This window comes from Anolis carolinensis, chromosome 1 (assembly GCF_035594765.1).
Source record: "Anolis carolinensis isolate JA03-04 chromosome 1, rAnoCar3.1.pri, whole genome shotgun sequence".
Taxonomy (NCBI): Eukaryota; Metazoa; Chordata; class Lepidosauria; order Squamata; family Dactyloidae; genus Anolis; species Anolis carolinensis.
In genome coordinates, this window is record NC_085841.1 from 119503392 (window position 1) to 119529963 (window position 26572).

The 26572-nt window shown below is 41.0% G+C and overlaps 1 protein-coding gene across 1 annotated transcript in view; it reads left to right on the top strand.

Moving 5' to 3' along the window:
• Positions 1-26572, top strand: part of hmgn3 (high mobility group nucleosomal binding domain 3) — a 55662-nt gene that overhangs the window by 26359 nt on the left and 2731 nt on the right. The window contains exons 2-5 of the mRNA XM_062981477.1: positions 7204-7254; positions 17421-17450; positions 18491-18538; positions 20204-20276. Coding sequence (XP_062837547.1) covers positions 7204-7254; positions 17421-17450; positions 18491-18538; positions 20204-20276 — 202 coding nt within the window. The remainder of the gene's footprint in view (positions 1-7203; positions 7255-17420; positions 17451-18490; positions 18539-20203; positions 20277-26572) is intronic.

A 26572-nucleotide genomic window follows, 5' to 3' on the forward strand; every position in this document is an offset into this window, starting at 1 on the left:
GCCAAAAGTATTTTGGACCATGATGAGTGCAGACCTTACTTGAATCATGGGGGTTTTACTTCTGAGTCAATGCACGGAGGTTTAAACTGTCAGTGTATTTAGTATTAACACATTTTCATTCTCATTTCAGGAAGGTGTCACTTCATAATGTTGACATTACCGTTTTAAGGATTAGAAAATTATAATTCCACTTCCAGTACATATTTTTGGAAAATAAATCCCCTCACATTTTCTTGTACTATATTTTATTATATACTTAATGAAACCTTTACATAGCTGAGGAAGAAAGTTTTAATGAATTATTCACGGTTAATATAAAGATCCAGGCTTTGACCTGAAGCTCTGGTTCTGGTAGATTAGAACACAAATTTGAAAGGCTACAGTCTAGAAAGTCGCTTCAGGTAGTCTGTATGTTCTGTAAGTATTTTAACTTTTTAAAAAAAGGAAAACCAAACACCAGCCTCCACAAACCACACACAGTGTATTTTCCTTAAGTTCATAATGAGGAATCCACATTCTCTTACAGCGATATTTAGATGAAACAGAGCCTTGGTTTTTCAAAGGCAGCCTTGTGGGAGATAAGGGGAGGCGGACCACTGATCAAAGTGATGCCATTAAAGTTCTTCTGATCTCATCTTTTAGGTGTGCTCTGGTCTCTGTAGTAAGGATGGGCAGCTTTCCGAGCTTGTTGGCCTCTACCTATGTTCTCTGTTTGGCATAAGAAAACAAGTTCTACTTTCTATGAGAAAATAAGACTTATTTTGCTGCTTGTTGGGTAACCAGCACAAGATAAACCTGTGCAGTGGGCCAGGTTTTTTTCACTCCTTTTTTTGTTTTTAATATATAATTGTACAGTAGAGTCTCACTTATCCAACGTTCTGGATTATCCAACGCATTTTTGTAATCAATGTTTTCAATATATCATGATATTTTGGTGCTAAATTCATAAATACAGTAATTACTACATAGCATTAATGTGTAATGAACTACTTTTTCTTTCAAATTTGTTGTATAACATGATGTTTTGGTGCTTAATTTGTAAAATCATAACCTATTTTGATGTTTAATAGGCTTTTTCTTAATTTCTCCTTATTATCCAACATATTCACTTATCCAACATTCTGCCGGCCCGTTTATGTTGGATAAGTGAGACTCTACTGTATTTACATAACAGTGTAAACAGAACACAAAACAATGAACATTTTACAAACACATAACCCCACTACCAAGGCCTGAACAAGTATCATTTCCTTTGCCATACATTTATGAGCCAACCAATAAACAAATGTCATATTCAAAATTCCTGACTAACAAGGTTGTATTGTTTTCCCTTATCACTCTCTAAAATATATGTATTGGAGCTTATTGGTGAAAAGGCAGAACAGAAGTATAATTAATAATAGTCAAATATTAACAGTCTCACTGTAACATTGACAATTGTTTGAAATATTCAAGGACAGCATGTATGTCAGGAATGCTGTCTGAACTAAATAGAAATATTGACTGAGTTTATTTTACATTTAGCTCCAGTACACATTCACAAAAATCTTGGGATTTTATAATTGCTGTTTTCAGGTTTTCAACGCAAATTTATTTGGCAGCAACAAAGAGCATTAGCAGATATTTAAATGCAGCAAAATTAGGAGACCAGCACTGATTGTAGAAATGCAAAGCATTTAGTTCTAGAATTTCCTCCTCTAGTGTCTCACAACTACTCCCGAGAGTTATGTTTTGAGAACATCTCTACTTTGTAATAATGTATATCTGTGTGTGTGCATGTGTTTTGCCATGCTCAGAGAAATTACTCCCAAATTTGAGGGCAGCATTTTTAAAGTGTATGTATAGTATATAAATATGTAATTTTGATGTCACTCCTAGAAGCTCAAAACAGCTGGCAGATGTTCATATTCATTTATAGTTTGCCAGATGTCTTCTGTTGCTATGGCTATTGTGTCTCTGACTCTGCTACTACTATGTGGTGTAGAAGTCTTAGCACAAAGCAGTGTTGATGTTGTCATTTGTGCCAGAAGGGAGTCTTTTCATGTCAGTGGCTGCGATCCAGCAGTTGCAGCAGGCATAAACATATATGTCAAATAATACTAATTCACATAGAGAAGGCGGCTATGGCTCTCTACTCTGAAGATGACTTTAGGCCAGTTATTTTATTTCCTTGTCTATCTCTGTGTGAACATATTTTTCTGGTGATCAGCTGTGAGCTCTCAGTATGCAGCTCTCCTGGGCCATTTTGGGGTCCCCAGCCTCTCCAATTTGGGGGTGGGTGCCCCCCAAAATGATTTTTGCTGACTGTACCCTTAGATTTTCTAACTTCTGTAAAGTCAATGTACATCTTAAACAAAAGAGAGGTGTCAAATTACATTTTCAAAGGAAGTTTGGTCACTTGCTTACTTTCATAGTTATGGAGGGAATGAAAGAAACCATAAATATGCAGGAGGCAGAAGTCCAAAGTATTTTCTTAGATTCTGCTGTTTTTGCTATTGAAGAGGGTAAGAGTGGTCAAGTATGTGCCAATTGTATTTCAAAAATCATTTATCCACAGCTATGATTTTTGAGGCCTTGCTGAGTTATTGGCCTGGTTTGGGAATATTTTCCCTTTCAGTCAGCAGTAATGGCAATTGAAGCAGTTAATAAGGCAAGGCTTATCAATACATTTGGTTTCATCACCAACACATAGCCACATGGGCATTTAAATTCAGGAGATTCTGCGAATGAATAATTTACAATTAAATAAGACTGTCTTGGAGAATCCAATTTCATCCTTCACCTACTTCTCTTTATTCCCCTCGACTTTTAGCATTTGTTCCAAATGTTTGCCACAATATAAGATTTACCATAACCTCAGAAGGTTTTGTGATTATTGTTTAGGGGCTATTATTATTATTACTATTATTATAGGAAAATATCATGGTTGGATCAAATTCCTCTTCTGCGGGCTGGTTCTGCCTTGGAATACAGTGCAACTTGGAGCATTTGTCCTGACCGAAAGCGATGAGAGTATCACCCATTCTTCTGCCGTCTGCACCCCCAACCACCCTCTGCCCCTGTTATGGGGGGTCCCTTAATCCTAATGACCAGACTGGAGGCACAAGGAGACTACAGAGTGAGGGAAGATCTTTTTTGTGTGTGTCAGGAGTGACTTGAAAAATTGCTAGCTGCTTCTGGTGGGAGAGAATTGGCCATCTGCAAGGCCATTGCCCAGGGGATGCCTGGATATTTGATGTTTTTTTACCATCCTGTGCGAGGCTTCCCTCATGTCCCCATATGGGGAGCTATAGCTGACAGATAGCAGCTCACCCTGCTCCCTGGATCCAAACCGCTGACCTTTTGGTCAGTAGTCCTACCAGCCAAGGGTTTAATCCATTGTGCCACCACAGGCTCCTTGGGAAGACAATAAAAGAGTGGTGTTGCCTTTATTCCACCAATACAAGTATTGACACTATATCGGAAGATTCACATGGACTTTTTCTGTCTGCAGGTTCTGAACTCAGCCCTTGTGTAGGCAAGGCTTTTGATATTAATCAGGTTTGACATTAATCCAAAGATTTTTTCAAAAATCTATTAACCTTTAAAATCTGGAACAGATTTTGTTTAGACCATAGTTTTTATTAAAATAAATCTGTATCTGAATAGAATAAAGCTTGAAAAGAAAGAACTGAAAGTTTAGCAACCCATGGTGCATCTATTAAATCCTGGGATTTGTGGTTTGATGAGACACCAGCACTTTTTCGTAGAGAAGGCTAAAGACCTTGAAAAGCTACAACCCCATGGTTCCATAGCATTGAGCCATGTCAATTAAAAAAGTCTCAAATCGCATTAATTCTACAGTATGAATGCATCGTTAGATTCTATATAGCAAATCATTTTAGAATAAATCCTTGTTTTGAAGGGTTCTTGCCCATTATATTATTCTCTTGGTGCAGTGCAAAACTGAAACTAAAGACTCTCTTAGCTTTTTTCCTTGGAAGTAAGCTGTAAAGTGTTACAACCTGAATTGACGCTGTGGTGTTGACACATACAGTAGAGTCTCACTTATCCAACATAAACGGGCCGGCAGAACGTTGGATAAGCAAATATGTTGGATATTAAGGAGGGATTAAGGAAAAGCCTATTAAACATCAAATTAGGTTATGATTTTACAAATGAAGCACCAAAACATCATGCTGTACAACAAGTTTGACAGAAAAAGTAGTTCAATACGCAGTAATGCTATGTAGCAATTACTGTATTTATGAATTTAGCACCAAAATATCATGATGTATTGAAAACATTGACTACAAAAATGCGTTGGATAATCCAGAACGTTGGATAAGTGAGACTCTACTGTACTTTCATATTTAGCTCATGAGAAGCCATATGGTATAGAGCAGTGATGGTCTAGGGAAACCATCCAATATTGTTGGTTGCAGTTGAAGGCTCACATCATTTCTAATTGGATGAAGGATTAGAGCAAAGTTTTAGTCCTTCTTAAATACCATCCACAATGTTCCCTATGTATCCTTGAATCTTTGCAGAAATTTTTGCACAGAGCATCAAGGTGAGAGGGTGAGGAGCAGATGAGTGAAATGCCTTTCATGAATGTGCCTTCCACTTATATAATGTTGACACTCAATCAGAGTGATATAGAAATCTAATTCACACATCCTTTCTAAAATGTCAGTCACTGGCTGCCATGTCAGTGGAGTATTGGCTCTGTGCTGGTTTTGGTCCAGACATTGAAAGAGCTATCCAAAGTGCTTAGTCCTTTACTCATATAGGTTCAGCACCTTAAATAATGCTTTTCAAGTTCACAATGTCTAGAGTGGTTTCAACATCCCACTGAAATAATTTCCTTTTGAAATAATGTGTACCTTTCCACTTTCCCCAAATTTATGGCAGCCTCTGAAGAAACAAGAATAAAAGACTTCAGATGTGAAAATCCCCCCCCCCCCCTTCGGTTATGCTCTTCATTCTTCTACCTCACTTTTCAACCACTTCAAGCTTATGTCAATTTAAAAATACTTCTGTATAATAATTCCAAAAACAAAATGTGCAAGGTTACGTGGTCTTGAAACACCAAATTCCAAACCATTGAGTTTGCCCCATGTCATTAATGTGCAGGAGTAGCAGAATAGAAATATAGAACATAGGCACAGATTGGTTTTGCTGGTTTCAAACTTCAATTCCTTTTGAAAAATCTTGGTTGCACAGTTTTATATAGCAGAAAAGGCATCTTGAATATTGGAACCTGTGATAACACCAGTAGCCTTTGATGAGATAGTGAGACAAAAAAAGTAGATTTCTGCATTAGCTAGAGGAGGGACAGGAAATGTGTGCGGGTAAAGCTCCCTAAGATAAGGGTGCATCTACACTGTAGAATCAGTGCAGTTTGGCACCACTTTAACTGCCCTTGCTCAATGCTTTGGAATCATATGAGTTGTAGTTTGGTGAGGCCCCATTTCTCTTTGGAAGAGAAGGCAAAAGACCTTGTAGAACTAGAATTCCCTGGTTTCCACAACATTTAACCATGGTCCCAAACTGCATTAATTCTGTAGTGCAGATGCACCCATAGTGGGATTTAGTTTTGACTAAGCATGCATAGATCAGGCTATGCCAGTCTCATTTCTAATGAGAGGTGTTGTTTACTTTCATCATTGCAGGCTTGCTCAGGTTGAGTAACCAAGCAATGAGAGATCAACTGTCACATATACGGTACATGTGTTGATGCTGCCTCTCGGTCCCTCCGCTCCCCTGTGAAAATACATCTGCTGGTTACTCCCCCCCCCTTTTGTATTCATTTCTGTTCCATGCTGCCTTGTAAAATAAACTGAGGATCATACATGTGTAATCGAGTGTTTGTTCCAGTTAAAGGTGCCACTAAGGCTTTGATTCCATTTTAATTTTTCCTGATGGCAGTGACATTTGAGTTTGAAAGAGCAACCCTCTCATTTTGTAATTGAATTTACTCTGCTCAGAGGTACCATAGTTGTCTGAAGCAATAAACTATAAACTCCTGGCACAAGGTACTCACCGGTTTACTGGTCTAGAGCAGTTTGCCAGGCCGAGTACTACTTATGTAAAGGCTGGGTGAAGTCGAAATATAATTTCTTGACTTATTTTGGCCTGTTGTTTCTGGCTTGTGAAGCTCCTTAATTAATAGTGACATCTGTGGCAAGGCAGGAGGAGGATAAACATTTGGTCTCCCAGTGGGTTTCTTCATCCTCATTAGGTGAAGTTTCAGGACTTCTCCTCATGCCTTTGCCTTGACCAGTCACTGGTTGTTTCCCCCCATAAATGCCTCCTTTGCAGTCTGCGAACAAACCTTGCTAATCTGCTGGAAACTGTCACCAAGAGAAGAAAATGCCATCTCTTTTAAGCTACAAGGCAACTGATCAAACACCTCTGTAGAAAAAGTAATTCCTGCCTTCCTGAAAGGTTACATTTAGCCAAGGATTCTACATTGAAGTTATAGTCCTAAGGAATTCTGCAGACCTTTAACATGTGTTTGAATGCAGTTTTGCAAATCTGCCATTTTGTTTATAGAGAGATTCTGCTGCTGTCATGTGTCAATGCAAGGAAATTATATATTTAGCACAAGCGTTTCTTGTCTGAGTGCTTGTCTCATACTGAGTGAAACTTAAATACAGTACATTTTCCAATTTCATTCTCCTGTGCCTGCATTAGCCCAAACATTTTATGCCAGTAAAGGATTTAACCCCCATTTCTATTGTAGCCATTTGTTGTGAAGTCTAAATGGAAAACAGTGAAAATATTGAAAATAATATGTGGAGTCATAAACACAGTTTTTTTGTCAGAGATGCAAAGCCAGCTTTAGCAACATTTTTGAGATCAGCGAGGTCAAATAAGCTGTCTCTGATTAAAATTGGTATATGAGAAGCATTGCAATCAGTGGCACCAATGTCATGCCATGCAGTCAAGTTTATGTCACTCTTCCCTCTAGAAATTAACCAGTAAAAGTTTTTCTACCATTTATGAAAATACTATCCAAAGCCATTTTAAAAAGTAGTTAACAAAAATAGCTCCAGAATGTTTTTGAAAGAAGGAGGGCATGCACTGTTTAAACTATTGATTTGACAGGGCTAGTGTAAGCTCTGGAGATTGTTTTCTATTTTTTGCTGTTTGATTGTCTGCTTTAACTAAGTAGAATGTGGTATAACAATTGACTTAATTGTGTTGTTTTCTTCCTAGTCTCCAGAGAGTGCTGAAGGCAAGGATGCAGCAAAATTGACAAAACAAGAGGCAAGTGCAATTCATTCCTTTGTTTCATGTATTGTTTTCCTTTCATTGATGAGTAAAAATTTAGAGGGACACAACCAGGCAGAACTTGGAACCATCCTATTTTTAAGCTACAGCTCTCAGAATCTCCAGCAAAGGTGGGCACTAGCTTGTGCCATTGGGGGATGCTGGGACTTCTTGCCTGAAAAAGGAACATTTTTTGCACTCTGTAATTAGGTTAGATCAGTTGTGGCCAATGTTCAATTTATCTCCTAGTGCCCTTTCCCTCTGTGCAGTTACTGTTCCATTTTATCTGCTATGCTTCCATCTTCTCGAATCCTCTTGGTGTTTGCTGTGGTTCATAAAATCATAGAATCGTAGAGTTGGAAGAGACCTCATGGGCCATCCAGTCCAACCCCCTGCAAGAAGCAGGAAAATCTCAAAGCATCCCCGACAGATGGCTATCCAGCCTCTGCTTAAAAGCCTCCAAAGAAGGAGCCTCCACCACATTCCGGGGGAGAGAGTTCCACAGCTTGCACAGTAGAAAGTTCTTCCTAATGTTCAGGTGGAATCTTCTTTCCTGTAGTTTGAAGCACAAAGGGCTCTCTGGTTGAGAATTCAAAATGCTCCTCCCTGGACTGCAGATCCTAGGATTCCATAGAAAACCAAAATACTATAACTGTGTAGTAAAGTCATGGTCCTTCTATGGGGCCACCAGTAGATTATCCTTCTGTGGTGGTGGGATTGTGTGCTTCTGTAAAGCATGAGGCTATGCTGATGGCAGTAGTGCTCCTGGTAGGTCCTCCATGTCAGACCGGCTTTTGCTGAGGAGCCAAACTACTTAAAATGTGACAAATAGCGATTGGGCAGGAGCAATCGTTGGGGTGACATTGGTGGAAGATCCCTCAAAGACATTGTAGCTAATGTTAGGACTGCATTGAAGGAGGGATTGTGAATGTCTTTCACAATGATGAGACAATCCAAAATGAAACAAGAGATAGTGCCATATGGATAGACTCAGTCCAAGAAGCCACTGCCTGGGCTGGAAGACTGGAGCAAGACTGTTGTTGATAGGGTGACTTTGGAGTTTCTCATTCATGGAGTCGCTGTAAGTAAAAGTCAACTTGATGGCAGTTAATAACAACAATTTCTATGGGGAGCGAAGGCCCGTCATTATTTTTAGACTTTGTCAAAGCAGCCTTTCTCATTGTAACAAAGACACAACCATATTATGGATAGAGGAAAACAACTCATAATACCCATGATCCATAATTGGAGGTAAACAAATGTACATAGAATCGATTAGGCACAATTTTCTCCTATGTTTTAGAAGGGGCAGGACACTGAAGTGTCATTTTTTACAGCTTCTGCATAGACACTCTTAATGATTGACTGTTGATTCCTACAGCCCAAACTCTTGGCACCTTAATGTTGACATTTTAACTTGGTTCATGGTTGGGGATGTTCAACTTGGTTTTCTAGCAAATTTCTGACTAGAAACTACTGTTGTGTTTTTATTGAGTATTTTATTTAAATTGAGTTGGGTTTTGTTAATTTCTATAAATGTTGTTTTATGTCAATTGGTGTTGTTATTGATATTTATAAATGCTGATGTGTTTTATGTGTTTTATATGGCACCATCATGTGCTGCTTTGTGAGCCGTCCTGGGTCCCTTTTGGGAGAGGGTGGCGGGATATAACTAAAATTATTTTATTGTATGACACAGCAAACAAGATAGATATGCTGGATTTCGTTTCACAAAATCACAAGTCAAACACTTCCCAAGTGTCTAGGACTGTGTGATGTATTTTCGGATGATGCGTGCAGATCCCAGTAGGGTGGCCTTTTGCAGTTGACAGATTGTAATTTTGTCAATGTCTATTGTTTCCAAATGCCGGCTGAGATCTTCTGGCACGGCACCCAGTGTGCCGATCACCACCGGGACCACCTGCACTGGTTTCTGCCAGAGTCTTTGAAGTTCAATCTTGAGGTCCTGATAGCGGCTGAGTTTTTCCTGTTGTTTTTCATCAATGCGACTGTCACCTGGGATGGCAACATCAATGATCCAAACCTTTTTCTTTTTCACAACTGTGATGTCTGGTGTGTTGTGTTCCAGAACTTTGTCAGTCTGGGTTTGGAAGTCCCACAGTATCTTTGCGTGCTCATTTTCCAATACTTTTGCAGGTTTGTGATCCCACCAGTTCTTTGCTGCTGGGAGGTGGTACTTGAGGCATAAGTTCCAGTGAATCATTTGGGCCACATAATTGTGCCTCTGTTTGTAGTCTGTCTGTGCAATTTTCTTACAGTAGCTGAGGATATGATCAATGGTTTCGTCGGTTTCCTTGCAGAGTCTGCATTTTGGGTCATCAGCTGATTTTTTTGATCTTGGCCTTAATTGCATTTGTCCTGATGGCTTGCTCCTGGGCTGGTTTTCAAAAAGGCCAGTGAAGGAGGGGAGATTGGAGGAGAAGAAAACAAGTTAAGATTCTCGGTTGAATTAAATGTTAAGATTATCAAGACTGAAAGGTGGAAAGTGTGCCTAATTCAAATGTTACCTCAGCCATGACCTCAGTAGGTAGTCTTGGGAGGCATTACTCTGGCTTTTTTATTTCATTCAATCGTAGCAAAAAAAAGCCCCCCACAATTGCCAAATCCAATTCTAAACAAATATTCAATCACATTTTTCTATAAATGCTATCACCAGTATCAGCCCTGCCTTCATAGGCACTTACTGTCTTAGGGCCACCTTTCCGAAATGCCAGAGCTAATCATATTTTGTATTAATATAGCATTTTAAATATTCGAAGTACTCCAGGAACACTATCTCTTTGAACACACCTAAAAGCTTGATGTAAATAACATGGGCTTGATCCAACCCACCACAGGTTGAAATGTAAAGTGATTCCCATAGGGGATGATAGCACATTACAGTTGGCCTTCATATCTATACATTCAACCAGCTATGGCTTGAAAGTATTCTTTAAAATTCCAAAAAGTAAACCTTGGTTTTGCCATTTATAAGGACCACAATTATATTATGTTATTGTATGTTATGTGAATAAGCATCCATGGATTTCGTACCCACAGGGGATCTGGAACCAAACTCCAGCAGATACCAAGGACCCACTATATATCCTTGACAACCCACACAAATACATAGGCATTCTGGGAACTGGGACTTATACAGACTCTCCCATTTCCTATAACCTTGGCCTGGAATGCTTCAGTGTACCCATATCTGCATGCCAAGTGGTACAGTTTTGCCCTGTAGGGATCATTTAGTGCACAAGCATTGCAGCATTGGAGTAAACTCTAATTATAATTTGCTGTTATTGTTTTGGCCACTGTTAAAATAGTCACACTTGCTCTGTGCAGTATGGTGTACACATAGTTCAAACTAAGAATAGACAGGTATGGCTATCTTAATTATTTTATTTTAAAAAGATCATAGTGGCCCTCTTTTGAATCTGAAGATATGTAGAAACGCACTGACGGAGTTGGCACACTCTTATCTCTGAGGGCATGTCTGCTCTGCCAGTGAACTCATTTCTGTCTGACACCGTCCTGGTTCACTCAGTGGTCTGTTGCTGAGACAGCATAAACACAGGGACCTGATCCTTAGAGATGGAAACATCTGCAGCACTGAGGTCTTTTGGGGTGGTTTAAAGCGATTTCTGCCATTTGTCATAATCTCAGGACTTTAGCAACAATCTTGAGGAAAACATTCTTATTTCATGATTCTCTTGTTTTACATGCATACACACAAAGAAAATGGGAAGGAGTTATTTCTAGGGAAAGTATTTACAATTGTTTCTGTTTTTATTGCATTCTTTAAAAATCCCAGTTGATTTAGGAGAAATGCCACGAGTTCTCCCTAAAAGTGGAGGTGGGCACTCCTGAAATCCACAATATTTCATTCAACACAGGGAACTGTTTTGCTTGTAGCAGGGTCAGTGTAGCAATAGATATTTACCACTACCCTCTGTTGCCATTGTGGGCAATGACAGGCAAGTTAGGGTTGTGTATAGCAGTGGTTCTCAAATGTCGGTCCTCCAGCTGTTTTGGATTTTAGCTTCCAGAAGTGACAGCCAGTTCAGTCAATGGTCAGAGGTTCTGGGAACTAAAGTCTAAGATGGCTGGAGGCTCAGAAATTGGGAACTGCTGGTGTATGGAAACATGGAAGGTGCATAACAGAGATTTGAGCTTTACAAAAAAGAAAAAAAAATGTCTAGAACTGCACTGGAAGGATTGTTAAAGGCACTAAGAGCCCAAGTTTGCATGATCATCCAAATAGATTTTTCTATGGGGTAACTGCTCACAGTGTAGTAAGTGATAGGTAAAGGTAAAGGTTTTCCCATGACATTAAGTCTAGATGTGTCTGACTCTGGGGGTTGGTGCTCATTTCCTTTTCTAAGCCGAAGAGTCGGCATTGTTCATAGACTCCTCCAAGATCATCGGGCCGGCATGACTGCATGGAGCACCATTACCATCCCACCGGAGCCGTACCTTTTGATCTACTCACATTTGCATGTTTTCGAACTGCTGGATTGGCAGAAGCTGGGGCTAACAGTGGGAGCTCACCCCCGCTGCCTGGATTTTAACTGCCATCCTTTCGGTCAGCAAGTTCAGCAGCTCACTGTGCCACTGGGGGGCTCCTTGTAATAAGTGATATAGCTGCATAAACTGATGACCCATTGATCCATGAAATCTCTCTCTGTATCTCTTTTTGAGGCAAATGAATCACTCCTCTATGTAGCCACATTGCCCTGTTTGTTTGTTTGTTTGTTTGTTTTCTATATACTGTGGTATCAAAGTACCTTTTACACGTTTAGTTACAGTTACTTATACAATGGTTGCTTCAATATGTTTACAAAGCCAACCAACCATACACAAATTCTGTCTAGATTATACTAGACTGGGCTTCACTATTCAGTTCTAGCCAGTCAGTTTTAATCATGAATTTTAAAGTTGTGTCTTGTATTTTAATATTTGATCTGTGTATTTTAACATGTATTTTATAGAAATGTGTTTTGATATGTGCATTTTATAGAAATATGTTTTAAAATGTGTATTTTATAGAATGTTTACAATGCTATGGAATCCTGGGGTTTGTAGTGTCACATGACAGCCAGTTTGAAGCATCAATTTTAAACTCGTGTCTTGTGTTTAATCTCTGTTCTGTGTATTTTAATATGTATTTTATAGAAATATATTTTAATATTATATTTTATAGAAATACATTTTAATATGTGTATTTATAGAATTTTTGCAATGTTTATGTTTTAACCCACCACGAGTAGAGAAGGTTAAGAAATAAAATTATGATGATGTTGATGATAATGATGATTATGAGCATATTTCATGAGGATGAAGGGGCAATGGCCTAAATCCTATTGTTAGGCTCAAATGGAGTAAACCCAAAGCATCACAGTTTCTGTACATTCCATTGATTCAGTAGGTCTGCTTTTTAGGACTAAGAACAGGACATTAGGCCAGTATTTCTTTGGATATATTCTGATTTGAGCCCCAATGTACTATTTTTCAGTGAAATACATTTTGTTTAGGAGATATTTCCATCTCATGCTAGTAACACTGAAGAGGATTGGATTGATATATGTTTGGTATTAAACTGGTCTCAGTAGTTCAGCAGAGAGTTTTGCTATCTTTTGTCTAGCCTATAATCACGGAAGGCTTCCAAAACAGATGAACAGATGAATGCCTTTTTAATCCAAAAATGGCAAAGACTAGCTTTTACTTACAAACACCAAGTGTTAAAGATAGTTGCCAATGAATGGCCTTTCTTCTGAAGCACTGTAATAGCTCTCTAGAGGGCATCTTTGAACTTAAAAGCCTTAATGTTAATTGGTTGGAGAAGAAACATGTAAAAATTTGTGAATCATGTGAAGGTAGCTGGCTGAAGGCTGTGGGGTGTTTGTGTGTTTCAGAAATGGCTATGTGAAAGAAAGGATTGTTAAACAAAACAAATAATCATGCTGAAATAGCTGCTGAATAAAATGATAACCTCTTCAAAAATAGGACAGTTACTCTGAGCTAACCATGGCATAATAAAGTTAAATAATGCTCTGACCTGAAGTCCAGCTCCCTGCACTAGAGAACCTGTGAACACAGGCTTTCCTTTTAACTACAGTGGAAGCATATTTTTGTCACAGAAAGAAGTTTTCCCACTGAGCTGGCTCCTTCCCTGAAATCCGTGGACTGGATCCAGAAATGCTCCTTTGCTCTCCTCCTTGATTTTGTGTGCAGGATCTGTATTCTAGCTTTGATTGAGAGCTCAAGAAATTTAGTTTTTTAGATTACAACAGCTGGAATCCTGGTGGCTGTGCTGGGTGGAGGATTCTGGGAATCATAGTATAAAAATGTAAGTGTTCCTCCTGCTGTAGCCTTACATTTTCCTCCCTTTTGTACAACAATCCAGTCTGTTGCATTAGTTCTTGCACAGAACAGAAACACGGGTGCGCCTGAATCCAAAAGATAAGAGATGGTTAAGTCCAGGGCAGTGGTTCACAACCTGTGGGTCCCCATATGTTTTGGTCTTCAACTCCCAGAAATCATAACAGCTGGTAAACAGGCTAGGATTTCTGGGAGTTGTAAGCCAAAACACCTGGGGACCCACAGGTTGAGAACCACTGGTCTAGGGGCATGTATTTGGGGATAAAAACAGAGCAAAACCATAGTCACATTAGTCTAGAGCAGAGGTGGAAGAGATGCCTCACTCTTGCACTAGTACAGTGGTTCTCAACCTGGGGTCCCCAGATGTTTTTGGCCTACAACTCCCAGAAATCCCAGTTAGTTTACCATCTGGGGATCTCAGGTTGAGAACCACTGTACTAGTGCAATAGGTTCGATATCCAATATATGCTGAGACTGGGAGGCCAGGAGGAAAACTCACAACTATTTTTTGTGTGTGTCAGGAGTGACTTGAGAAAATGCAGGTCACTTCTGGTGTGAGAGAATTGGCCGTCTGCAAGGATGTTGCCCAGGGGATGCCTGGATGTTTCTGTGGGAACCTGAAGCTGATAGGCGGGAGCTCACCCTGCTCCCCAGATTTGAACCGCCCACCTTTTGGTCAGCAGTCCTGCTGGCACAAGGGTTTAACCCATTGTGTCATTGGGGGCTCCAGTAGAAAAAATAAAGGGACATAAAAGCCTGAGGTACTTCCCCTTTGTGGCCACCACCTTGGAAACAACACTAGTCAGAATGAAAGTGTTGCCATGCTAATTCCACTTAAAATAACAGGAAAGGGAGAGCATTTCAGTCTTACAGGTGTATTCTGCTGTCATAAGTGAAACCTTTTTGCTAGCATATTTTGAAAATGGCAGACTAGGACCTTGCCAAATCCTTTAGCTTTCCTTCTTTTTAAATCTCAGCCATGCCTACAAAATCATGCTCTCAGAACTGCTTAGGAAAATATTCAAATGTCCTACATGCCAAGAGATTATTCCAAGCAATTACTTAAATACAATTAAAGAGGAAGTGTGCACTTCAGCTCTTTCCAGTGTAATTCTTGCGCAAGCATACTCGCACAAGGGAAAATCCCTCTTTTTTTTTTAACACCATCCTACTGTAAGCTTTGAGAAAAGACTTGGCTCATAAAGGTCAATTATATTATTTCCCTGGTTTGCTTGTATAATAACAAAATTAGGTAACCAAACTTCATGTTTTCAACATCCCTGAGGAATTCATGGCATTTTATTATACTACAAATACTGTCAAGCCAGTATGCTCAGTATCAATATGCAAACCTTGAAGTAAGGGCATTAACTTAATATTGGGGAACAGTAAGGTTGCAGAAGAAGCTGAACACCTTCCGGAGTGCTAGAAGGCAAATACATAACATCAAGGTAGGAGGAGGAATTCAGTCCCTGGTTATGCTAGTTAGAAAACCCTTAGGTGGAAATTGTGAAATAAATTACAGCCATTGGTGGGTGCTAATAGCAGGCAGCGTCTGAATACAGCATGGCTGGAAAGCAAAGTTGCATTTTATCAGTTATGTGGTGGTAAATGGTAAAGTGCTGGTGCTCACTGTGAAAGCCCCCAAGAATGTGTCTGTAGGAAGAGACCAAAAAAGAAAACCCAAACTAAGCAGCTGATTCATATGTACTAGTTACTTAGAGCAGGTTTCAGCAAATTCAGGAGCAGATCCTTTGTAAGGTCTTCTACATAATCATTCTCAGGGCCTGGATGCTTTTCTGTGAACCTCAGTGCAGAGAAGAGGACTCTCAAGGTGAGAGCTCTCCTTTAAAAAGTATATGTACAGTGGACCAATTGTCTTCGAAAGAGTTTCAGTACTCACAGTGGACAGAAAACACAGACAGTCACATTCCATATTATTAAATTGTGATGTGAACATGCACTTCATCATGCCCAAATGCACATCAGTGCCATTCACTGATAGGCATCATAGCAATCTGTGATCACTGGAAATCATGGACCTGGATCCCATGGGCCTACTGGATCCCATGGGCCTACTTATTTTCCTTATTTGTTGAATTTTGTGTTTTTAAATGACATTGTATGCACAGCTATGGCTGGTGCTTAATGAGATCACCGGGAAAGCATACTGTGACGTCACAAGTGTCTTCTCTGTCAGGATTTGTAAGTTATACAGCATTTCTTTAAGTGATAACAGGATCAGTGTCTCAGGTGTCATTGTAATAGGGGTGTGGAGGCTTGTGCTGAGACTATAGTATATAGGTTGTAGTAACCCTATATTCTCATGTTGCTTCTGCTATACAACAGGGAATTGCATGCTGATTTGAACCCTTGACACTTCCTAGGTCTTAGGTTTTGGTGCTGAAATCTGAAGGCCTGGCATAGCCCAGATCTGATGTATTTGATGGCACAGTCTCTCCATTGTAGTAGTCTGCCTCTATGATTCCTTTACACCACTGATTTTTAACCAAATCAAGTATACATTCAAAATCATTTTTGAAAATTACTTAATACCATAAAATGAGCATTTTGTGGATTGCTGTGAGCATCAGTCCTGGAGAACATTCTGTTTTGCAATATACAGCATGGCCTTACTTATACAAACAGTGGCGTTTCAGGAACTAGGAGTGCACCAGAAGGCAGCATGTCTATTTCTGTGCTCACAGTGCTCTTCCGCTCCGGTTGCCTGAGGTTTGATCAGCATTGACAATCTTGTTAGTGATGTGGCAGTAGCGCTGACTCCTACATGGGTTTGTTATTTGTAAATGGGTAACTTGCAATATCAAATTTGTCTTTGAAGTGCTAAAGCAGCACCATGCCTGCCTTCTCCCAGCTAGATCTCAGCTTCTCCCATACCCAGAAATTTTTCAAGCAGCTCACTTAGTATATACATAACTAGGATCCTGTTTCAATTTTTGGCTCATTTTCTGCGAGCCTGGGAAAGTAGTGAAATGATGCTAGTTTCCAAAGTTTGCAATCTGAAAGCAGTTCTGTTTTTATTTTCAAGTTAAAACTCTTTGTCATGTAAAGAATCCTTTACATATGTTGCAGGCTGATTTTTGTGGGCTGATTTTTTACGTAGCCTGGCTTGAGATTTATTTACATTTCTTAGTGTTGATTTCCTCAGATTTTCAATACAAGTCTGCATTCAGTAGCTCAAGGGCTTTCATCCTTCTAACTGGACATATTGAAATATTCAGAAGCAACACTAAATTAACATGAAATGTGTATATTGATGTCTTTTGAGCTGAGCACAGACTTCATCAAGACTTCAGATGCTTTTGTAACAGAATCCAAACTTTATGTCAAGCAAAACAGTTTTATTAGATTTCAGTTTAGTGAAAGAATGCACAGCCTTACTAGATGTACATTATTTATTGTCCTATGTTTAGATGTTTACAGAATACAACATTTTAATTTTTTTAAAATTGGAAGATCATATAATGAACAGTAGGATTTATTTCTGTGGTCATAGAGTTCAGTCTGTAAGTTACAGAGTCATGGAGGAACAATGTGAAAGATAAATATCCCAAATGAATTATGAATTTTCTTCTAAAGACGGTATACATCCGAAACAATACGTTTCTCAGATGTGTAGATTTTTGCATTTGCTAATAAAGACTTCTGCAGCTTTCCAGGTACATTTTATTTTGTGAGGAAATGACTGAACAGATTGCTATCTTGTTTGGATGTGAACTATTGCAAATCTACAAAGATATTTTCTTTCCCTTTTATAGCCAACAAGACGATCTGCAAGATTGTCAGCTGTAAGTATGTCAGCTGTAAGTATTTGTAAGAGCAGTTTTGTGCAAATATAAAGTCACATTCCTTCTTATTCCAACTCATATAACTTGGCACTGGTTGTATTGTGAGGTGGTAGGTAAGGTTATGTACTTGATTCACTCACTCTCTCACACACACACACACACACACACACATATCATGAAGATTAATTCTGTGATTGATGCAGAACAGTGGGCTGAACAGTTTCTGTTCTGTGTTCTCCCATTCCCTGAGCATCGATACATCTTGAAAGGAGGATCCCCCCAATGCAATTTCTTCAAATCTAGCAGCACTAGAGATTTATGTATTCTATGTAATCCATGTTCTACCTACAAATATGCACACAAAGCATATTTGAAAACGAACAAATGCTTGTATAGCATGTGTCAACACTTCTGATCTTGCTTCAGGTGCCTACAGATTTACTGTTTCAGCCAAACTGTAAGGCTATATCTCAAGTCACAGTCACTGCCTCTCTCTCCCTCTCAATCTCTTTCTACCTCCCTCCGTTCCTAAACAAACTGCAGAACTGTCTCTAAAGAATTTCTCTCTCCTTTCGTCTAGTTAGAAAGTGTTGCCACCAAAGGCTAAAGAGAGATTTAAAGATGTTTAGAACATGTCATTAAGGAACCTTACATTTCGTTTTTTAAAGTCCCCAAAAGCTCAGTGTAGAGCCACTCAAAGTTATCAGCATAACCAAATTCTCAAATTATATTAGATGGCTATCCATTTCTTATTTTCCATTACAAGGAAAAACGTTCAGTGAGATTGAATGAGAAAGTAGTAAGAGGAAAAATACCACCATGATGATTTGGAACAATTTCTTGCGATATATAGATGCAGCATGCAGCGAGACAGACTTTCAAATGTTTTAATAGGATGTAAAAGATAACTGTCAAAAGGTAGGACGCTCACCTCCTGGAACCATTTCGGGCTTCTTGGGTGCCACATAAAGTGGGAAGCGGGGGAATTATCTTTTGGTAAATAGTGTACTAACTATTGGACTCTCTGAAATATTTCCTAGAAACCAGCTCTGCCAAATCCTGAGCCAAAGCCAAGGAAAACCAGTAAGGTAAAAGATGCTCTTTCCAACTCAGGACTCAAGTTCCTTTTCTCTTAAGTATTTTGCTGTTCCTGTATGTTGCTAGAACAGTCCACCGATTCTAATTGCCATTAACATAATAAAGCCTGTTATCTCTTGTTTGTGGAAAAATACCCACAATGCGGAAAAATCAGCCCTTCATGACTTTTTTTATGTTTGCAAATACACATTTTAGAGGACATACTTTTCTTTTACTTCCCCTGCTGTTCTGGAGGGTCTCCTGGACCTTCTGGAGCTTTTGTTTAAGTAGTAATAGGGATATTTTGGACTGTAGGAGAAGGGAAAATTCATGAAGACTGTCACTCCTTCAACAGGATTTCCTCAAGCTTTCCACAGACTTTCCTTTCAGTCTGTAGGAAGCAGGTCCTAAATCTAGCCATGGGCTTTTCCACACTGCCCTATATTCCAGAATATCAAGACAGAAAATCCCACAATATCTGCTTTGAACTGCTTTGAAAGCAGATAATGTGAGATTTTCTGCCTTGATATTCTGGGATATAGAAGGGCCCTGAGTCTCAGTAGTGTTATCCTATATCAGTACTGTTCAAAGTGAGAATCCCTGGTCCAATGCCAGTCAATTGGTATTTGCTGTTGTTCTATAGTGCGTTACCAGGGAAGAAAGAAGCAGGTGCACTCAGTGGGCACAAATATGACAACAGCATCTGGTTTATTTGGGGGGGGGGGGGGGGCGAGAGAGATGGCCAATCCTCCACATCAGAAAGCTTGGGGTCCAATGCCCTTAGTGGTTTTTTTGGCTTTTATAAGCTTCACTTATAAGGCATAGTCCACCCTCTTTTCAACCAGGTTGACAAGGGAACTTCCGCCTTTACTACCTCAGGCCAAGCTTCCAGTAGTGTGACAAGGAACAATATTTACAGTATTTAGTATCAATAGCATCTTGTCATCTGCTAAATAACTGGTGAAGGGAAAAAACATGGGTGACTTGAAGATCCTCCCTACCATGTTGGTTTAATGCAGTGGTTCTCAACCTGTTGGTCCCCACATGTTTTGGCCTTCAACTCCCAGAAATCAAAACAGCTGGTAAACTGGCTGGGATTTCTGGGAGTTGTAGGTCAAAACACCTGGGGGACCCACAGGTTGAGAACCACTGGTGTAGTGCAAATTGGGAAGAAATATGGTCCTGCATGATAGAGAACTTTCTCCTTTGACACAGATGTTGGAAGTGGGTGAAAAAAGAGGCAAAACACATGACATATGTAATTTCAGAAGCAGCTATACATATGATAGAAATACACACACACACACACAATTCTAATGACAGAAAAATACGGATTATACTTTTTTTCTAACAGTGTAATATTGCCCCAAAAATCTCTTACTGTCTTTAGATTTCGGCCCCTTCTACACTGCCATAAAAGCCAGATTATCAAAGCTGATAACCTACATTATCTGCTTTGAACTGGATTATATCAATCTACATTGCCAATCCAGTTCAAAGCAGATAATCTGGATTTTTTTTTTTTTTGCAATGTGGAAGGGGCCTTAATGGTTAGTTTTGATTTGTCTCCTGCATGTAACATGAGTTTTTTTTTTTGGGGGGGGGGGGACTTCAGTTATTAGGAAGCCCGTCCTGCTTTATAGGAATTAATTGCCCTGTGTTTGATCTGTTATCAGAAGGAATCTGGAACAAAGGCTAACAGAGGTGCTAAGGGGAAGAAGGATGAAAAACAGGAAGCTGCAAAGGAAGGTACTATTCTATCAAAAAATGGTGAAAATAAAACTGAAGAGATATTTTATACAAAGAACTCCTGCTGATTCGGTCAGTGTGTTTTTAATTAAGTTTTTGAACCACTGACCGTCCTTCCAAGACAGCCCCATAGTCTGAGACAAAGAAGTGAGACAAAAAATTATGGTACCTGATAGCAAGTCCAAACACAGAGCTGTCAGACCTGGTAAATGCTCCCCCAGTGTCCTGACAAGTTCGGTTGTAGCGGATTTTAGAAATTTGCAAGATGGACGTGCTACATCCTCCAGAAGTCTCCATGTTGTTGTTTTTTTTAAAATAAAACTTAATATTCTCTGATGCGCATGAGTGCGTAATAAGGGAATGCGAGCAGAGTGCCCCTTTCCACAACTGGCCCCGTGGGCTGGCAGCACAAAACAAAAGGTTATAAGTGTCAGGTTTTGGTAGTAACAGTAGAACATTTAATAAAGATAGATATATTTCTTAATTTTGGCACAGATTTTAAGTGTAGAGGCTCTCTTTTTTTCTCAACTTTAAAAAAAGATTTGCTGATGTGTATGTGTTCACTATCAAGGAATGTGAGGGGGTGGGTGTCCCCTTTCACAGCTGGCGTCATTGGCTGGCAGCAGTACAAAGATAATAGAAAAATGAAATTTGGATATCCATTGCTCACAAATTGCTGTTTACTGCCTGCTGAGCCATTGGTGTGCCCAGAGAACTGGCTCTTGCACTGATGGTGGTACAGAACACTAATAGGTTTGCAGACAGAATGAGATCTACCTACAGTAGCATGCAGGTACAATGGAGAACTAGAACACACATGGATAATCAAGGCGATGTGGCTGAGGGAATGGGCTTCAGTGATATTGGTGCCATTTTCCAGACAGTTGCTTTACACATGGGTACCATCCGTGCCCTCAACAGCTGTATGACAATTTCTAGGTCACTATGGTGCTGGTGAGTCTACCCAACCAGTAGAGACTGGTGGAAGTGTTTTGTCCTCAATGTGTGGGCAGATAAGCAGTGGATGTACCACTTCAGAATGCCAAGACCCATCTTCAACAGGATTGTGGCAGCAATTGGACCAGAGGCTTCAAGAAGAGACACACACATGAGGAGAGCCATTTCTACAGAAAAGAGTAACTATCACCATCTGGATGCTTGCTAACAAATCTTCATATTGGCTGGCAACCCAACAGTTTAGTGTTGGAAGGGCAACTATCTTCATCACTGGCCTGGCTATGAAGATGATATTGTTGAACTGCACCATCTATCTAGGAAATGCCTGGGAGGTAAGTTATGGGAATTTTCATTGCATATGCATCAGAGCTGCAACAGGTATCTTGTCAAAACTCACACTTGTGTTAACTGTGGCAGCGCTGATGAGGATATGGCAGAAGGGATATGACTTGTTACCTTAAATTACCCTTAAATGCACTAGTCCACTGTCTCAGCCTCTTGCACACTTACTTAATCTTTCTACAGAGTATTACAGATCACAAAGGGTGCACCATTGCTATAGAGCTTGGATGGAGTGGTTGCACACATAATGCCCATGTGTTGAAGAATTCTGCTATATATAAGCCAATGACCGCTGGCATATTTGTACCAGGGAATCCAACTATCACCATTACTGGAGTCCAGATTGCTCCACTGCTGCTGTCAGACAGTGCCTATCCCATCAGGCCGTGGCTCATGAAAACTTACCAGGGTTTGCTTAATGAGAGGCTGGCATACTTCAACAAGCACCTCAGTTGTGACAGAATTGTCGTTGATATGGCTTCTGGCCGTCTAAAGACAAGATGGAGATGTCCAATACCAACACTGGAAGTAGTAGAGGCGAATATTACCTCTGCATTGCATCCTATGTGATTTTACACATGTGTGAAACTAATGGGAGGATGCTGGATGAGAATCTACATAGGGTGGGAAGCTATGTCGTGCCTACACTTGGAGCACCCATGAATTGCAGTGAAGACCAGCAGAAGATTGAGGGAGAGAAGGTAGGAGATGCCCTGGGAGATCACTTTTGGACTGGGATCATATGATCAATACCATTTATGTCCTCCCTTCACTTGTGTGGTTGCCACTCCCCCATGTGATTGCATTCTGAATAATCTAAAATCACGTGTAATGGAAATACAGAAGCAATAAAACATTTAAAGTGAATTGTGCTTATTCCCTTATTGGAATACCTATATTGGTATTGGTATATTGGATGCTATTGTGTGTGTGTATGTTCATGTGTATGAGTGCATCAGCACGGGTTTTAAAAAACCACCTATGCCGTGTGGGAAAAATATATTTCAGGTCGCGGGAGGGGGAATATTCCTGGGCATGAGTTTGTCCGCATGAAGGTGAGCAGAGAATATATGTGGACAACTAATTGCTATTACAAATATACGCTGATTTGTGAAACTAATCCTTGGAAGCCTGCAAACTTTGCAACATATACACTGCTGTGTAGCACTGCAGATCCAACTAGATCCATTTAATGTAGACTCCCTAGAGCTAGTAGGACAATAGCAAGACACCTCCCCCCAGTAAGTGGATTCTGATTGTCCGTTCGACAGTAGAGGCACCATTGTCATGACCCCTGTCTTCTGCTAATTCATTCAATTGAAGAGGCATGTTCTGCACATCCCCTTTCATGGATAGCACTAGACAGACATTCACCCCATCCCTTATCTGCCCACCTCTGCCCTGCTTCTCCACCACATCTACCATCCTTTCAAGAATCCCTGTCTATGCCTCAAAAAATTATATTTTCCTGGCTCACTTCCTTGCCTGAATTTCACCCTGTGTCTCTAATTCCTCCACTGCACATTTCTGCAAGTCAAGCTGGGCTTTGCCCTGCTCCATACTCGACCACTGTGCTCAAATTGGCAGTTATCATAAAATGAGAAATTCTGCATAAGTTCCTTCATCAGGGTATTGGAGATTTGGAGGATCCTCACAGTTGCAACTGATGTCACTGAGACTATGTTCCGTTGCTCCTTTTAGTGAGTCTCACTGATGGTAGCAGCCCGGTTTGCCACAGCTGGTCCTAAATTGTGGATGATATTTGTCACCTTCAGTCTATCCCTTTGCACATACACATCCAGCACATTCCACAAAGGCACTGTAAAGGTGCTGACCCCCAATTAGAAATGATTGGTTCTTGCTACCCACTTCTACTACAGGTAGGGGTGGGCAACACCAAATATAGCCCATGTTATACTTCTGTGCTGCTCCCTTTGCTACAGCACATCTCCAGATATTGTCAAGTAATCTGGAGATGTACTTTAGCAAAAGGAGCAGCACAGAAGTACAACATGGGACATCAGCTAGAGGTTTGGACATTTGCTACTTTCTTTGCTACAGCACATTTACCCTTTAGTTGTCAAAGTATTTGGAACTCATCTGTGCCACTCCATAGGGAATAACACTGAATTCCTTCAGATCCCCCTTCATATTGGCTTGGGTCACTTGTAGCTGTACCAGAACGCTGCATAGGGGAGGCTGGGTGTGTGAGCTTTCCAGAGAACATATGGAGGATTTCTCTGCAAGACAGATGATGGTCGGCCCCATCTTCCACAGAACTGACTGTCAAGAGTTGCATCCCCATCTTCCTCCTTTATAGTATCAATACAGACATCAGACACTTAAGTAGCATGTGCTCAGGTGAGGCAGGGATGCACTAAGCACCTCAAACCATCTTCTAAGTCAGTGGTTCTCAACCTGTGTTCCCCAGGTGTTTTGGCCTACAACTTCCAGAAATCCCAGCCAGTTTACCAGCTGCTATGATTTCTGGGAGTTGAAGGCCAAAACATCTGGGGACCCACAGGTTGGGAACCACTGTTCCAAGCCATTTACCTTCACCCCATCCCTTCTCTTATCTCCCCTGCCACTTCGCTCTTACTTTGTGACATCTAGAAGAGGTCCTGGGAGCACTGCGGAAGGCTATGATCTGGCTACTGCTGGCTCATTGATGCATGTGGTACAGGAACTTTGTCTATGCTTGCACTTCGTGCAACACATTTGGAATGTATAGTTGTATCACCTCTCAAGACTTTATCCGCCTCTTTAAAATATGGCATATTAATTACTCCAGTTCCACTGTGGGCATGATGGTCACAAACCTCCTTATAGCTATTCTGCAGCAGCTTAGTCTTGGTTTTATACTTCTCTGGTGCTTTATCATGTGCCTTTGCTCTCATCTGCTCTGACAAATTATGGAAAATGTCATAGTTTCTGTGTGAAAGTTTTAACTGTGTCTGCATTGTCTCCTTCCCCCAAAGAGAAATTAAGTCAAGTGTCTCCTCATGCTTCCATCTTTGCCCTCTTGAACCCCATTTGGCTTTGGGTTCACTTGCCTGTGCCACAATGCTGCCCAGAAGTCCATTTCCTTGCACCAATGCAAAGGAAATGAGAACAAAGGAAAGACAACAAGAAAGTTCTCGTGGGAAGTTTTTCCTCTCACAAGGGAGTTCTTCTAATTAGCCACCTGGCTGTCCTTGGCTCCATATATTTACATTCCGTACTCAGCTGTTTCAGGATTTTAAAATGCATACATGCACTGGAGCAGTCCACACCAGCGCAGCACAACAAAGTCCTGTGTTTTTCTTGAGTGCAGGAATATACGGTAATGCAAATATACAGTAATGAGTGCAGGTATATACAGTAATGTGGACAATCACATTATATGTGCACCTTTTTAACATGTGTTTTTCATGCAATAATGTGATTCAGTGTGCATTTTCAGTGTACATCATTTGGCCACCCCTCTTTTTTCCCCGTTTCTTCCACATTTTAGGGCCTGTGTAGAAGGGCCCTGAAAGCATGTTCATAATATTTATTTTTATTACCCCATGATGTTACGGTATTGGGAGATTGGTTTGTGAGTATAATTAATGCCTCATTGGTTCAAAGCAACTTTCCATCTGCTCTAAAACAGGCTATAGTGAGGCCAATTTTGAAGAAAGCTTCCCTTGATTTGACCATCCTAAATAACTGCAGACCCATCTCGAATCTTCCTTTTTTGGGCAAGGTCCTGGAGCGGGTGGTGGCTTCTCAGCTCCAGGGGTTCTTGGATGACACTGATTTTCTGGATCCATCACAATCTGGCTTTAGACCTGGGCACAGTACCGAGATGGTTTTGGTCGCCTTGGTGGATGACCTCCACAGGGAACTGGATAGGGGGAGTGTGACCCTGCTGGTTCTCTTGGACATCTCAGCGGCTTTCGATACCATCGATCATGGTATCTTTCTGGGACGGCTCTCCGGGATGGGCCTTGGGGGTACTGCTCTGCAGTGGCTCCAGTCCTTCCTGGAGGGCCGTTCCCAGTCGGTGAAGCTGGGGGACTCCTGCTCGGACCCCTGGCCATTGACCTGTGGGGTCCCGCAAGGTTCTGTTCTCTCCCTCATGCTTTTCAACATATACATGAAACCCCTGGGAGAGGTCATCCGGAGTTTTGGAGTTCGGTGCCATCTCTACGCAGATGACGCCCTACTCTACTACTCTTTTCCACCGAAATCCAAGGAAGCCCCTCGGATCCTGGACCAGTGATTGGCCACTGTGATGGGCTGGATAAGGGTGAATAAACTGAAGCTTAATCCCGACAAGACAGAGGTCCTCCAGGTCAGTCGCATGTCTGATCGGGGTATTGGGTGGCAACCAGTGCTTGACGGGGTCGCACTCCCCCTGAAGGTGCAGGTCCGCAGCTTGGGGGTCCTCCTGGACTCAGCGTTGACGCTTGATGCTCAGGTGTCGGCGGTGGCCAGGAGGGCCTTTGCACAACTAAAACTTGTGCGCCAGCTGCGACCATACCTCATGAAGTCTGATCTGGCTACGGTGGTCCATGCCTTAGTTACCTCGAGGTTGGATTATTGCAACGCACTCTACATGGGGCTGCCTTTGAAAACTAGTTCAGCGGGCAGCAGCCAGGTTCCTAACAGGAGCGAATTACAGGGAACAGTCTACTCCCCTGTTTAAGGAGCTCCACTGGCTGCCGTTTATTTTCCGGACTCAATTCAAGGTGCAGATGCTGACTACAAAGCCCTGAACGGTTTGGGACCCACTTACCTTTCTGACCGCATCTCCCCCTATGAACCCGCACGATCCCTTCATTCGTCGGGGGAGGCCCTCCTCTCGCTTCCACCTCCGTCACAAGCGCGGTTGGTGGGGACGAGGGAGAGGGCCTTCTCCGTAGTGGCTCTGGAACGCGCTCCCCAGGGAAATTAGGCAAGCTGCCACCTTGGAAGTGTTCAGGAAGAGCCTGAAAACTTGGCTCTTCACACAGGCCTTTGAATAAGTACCG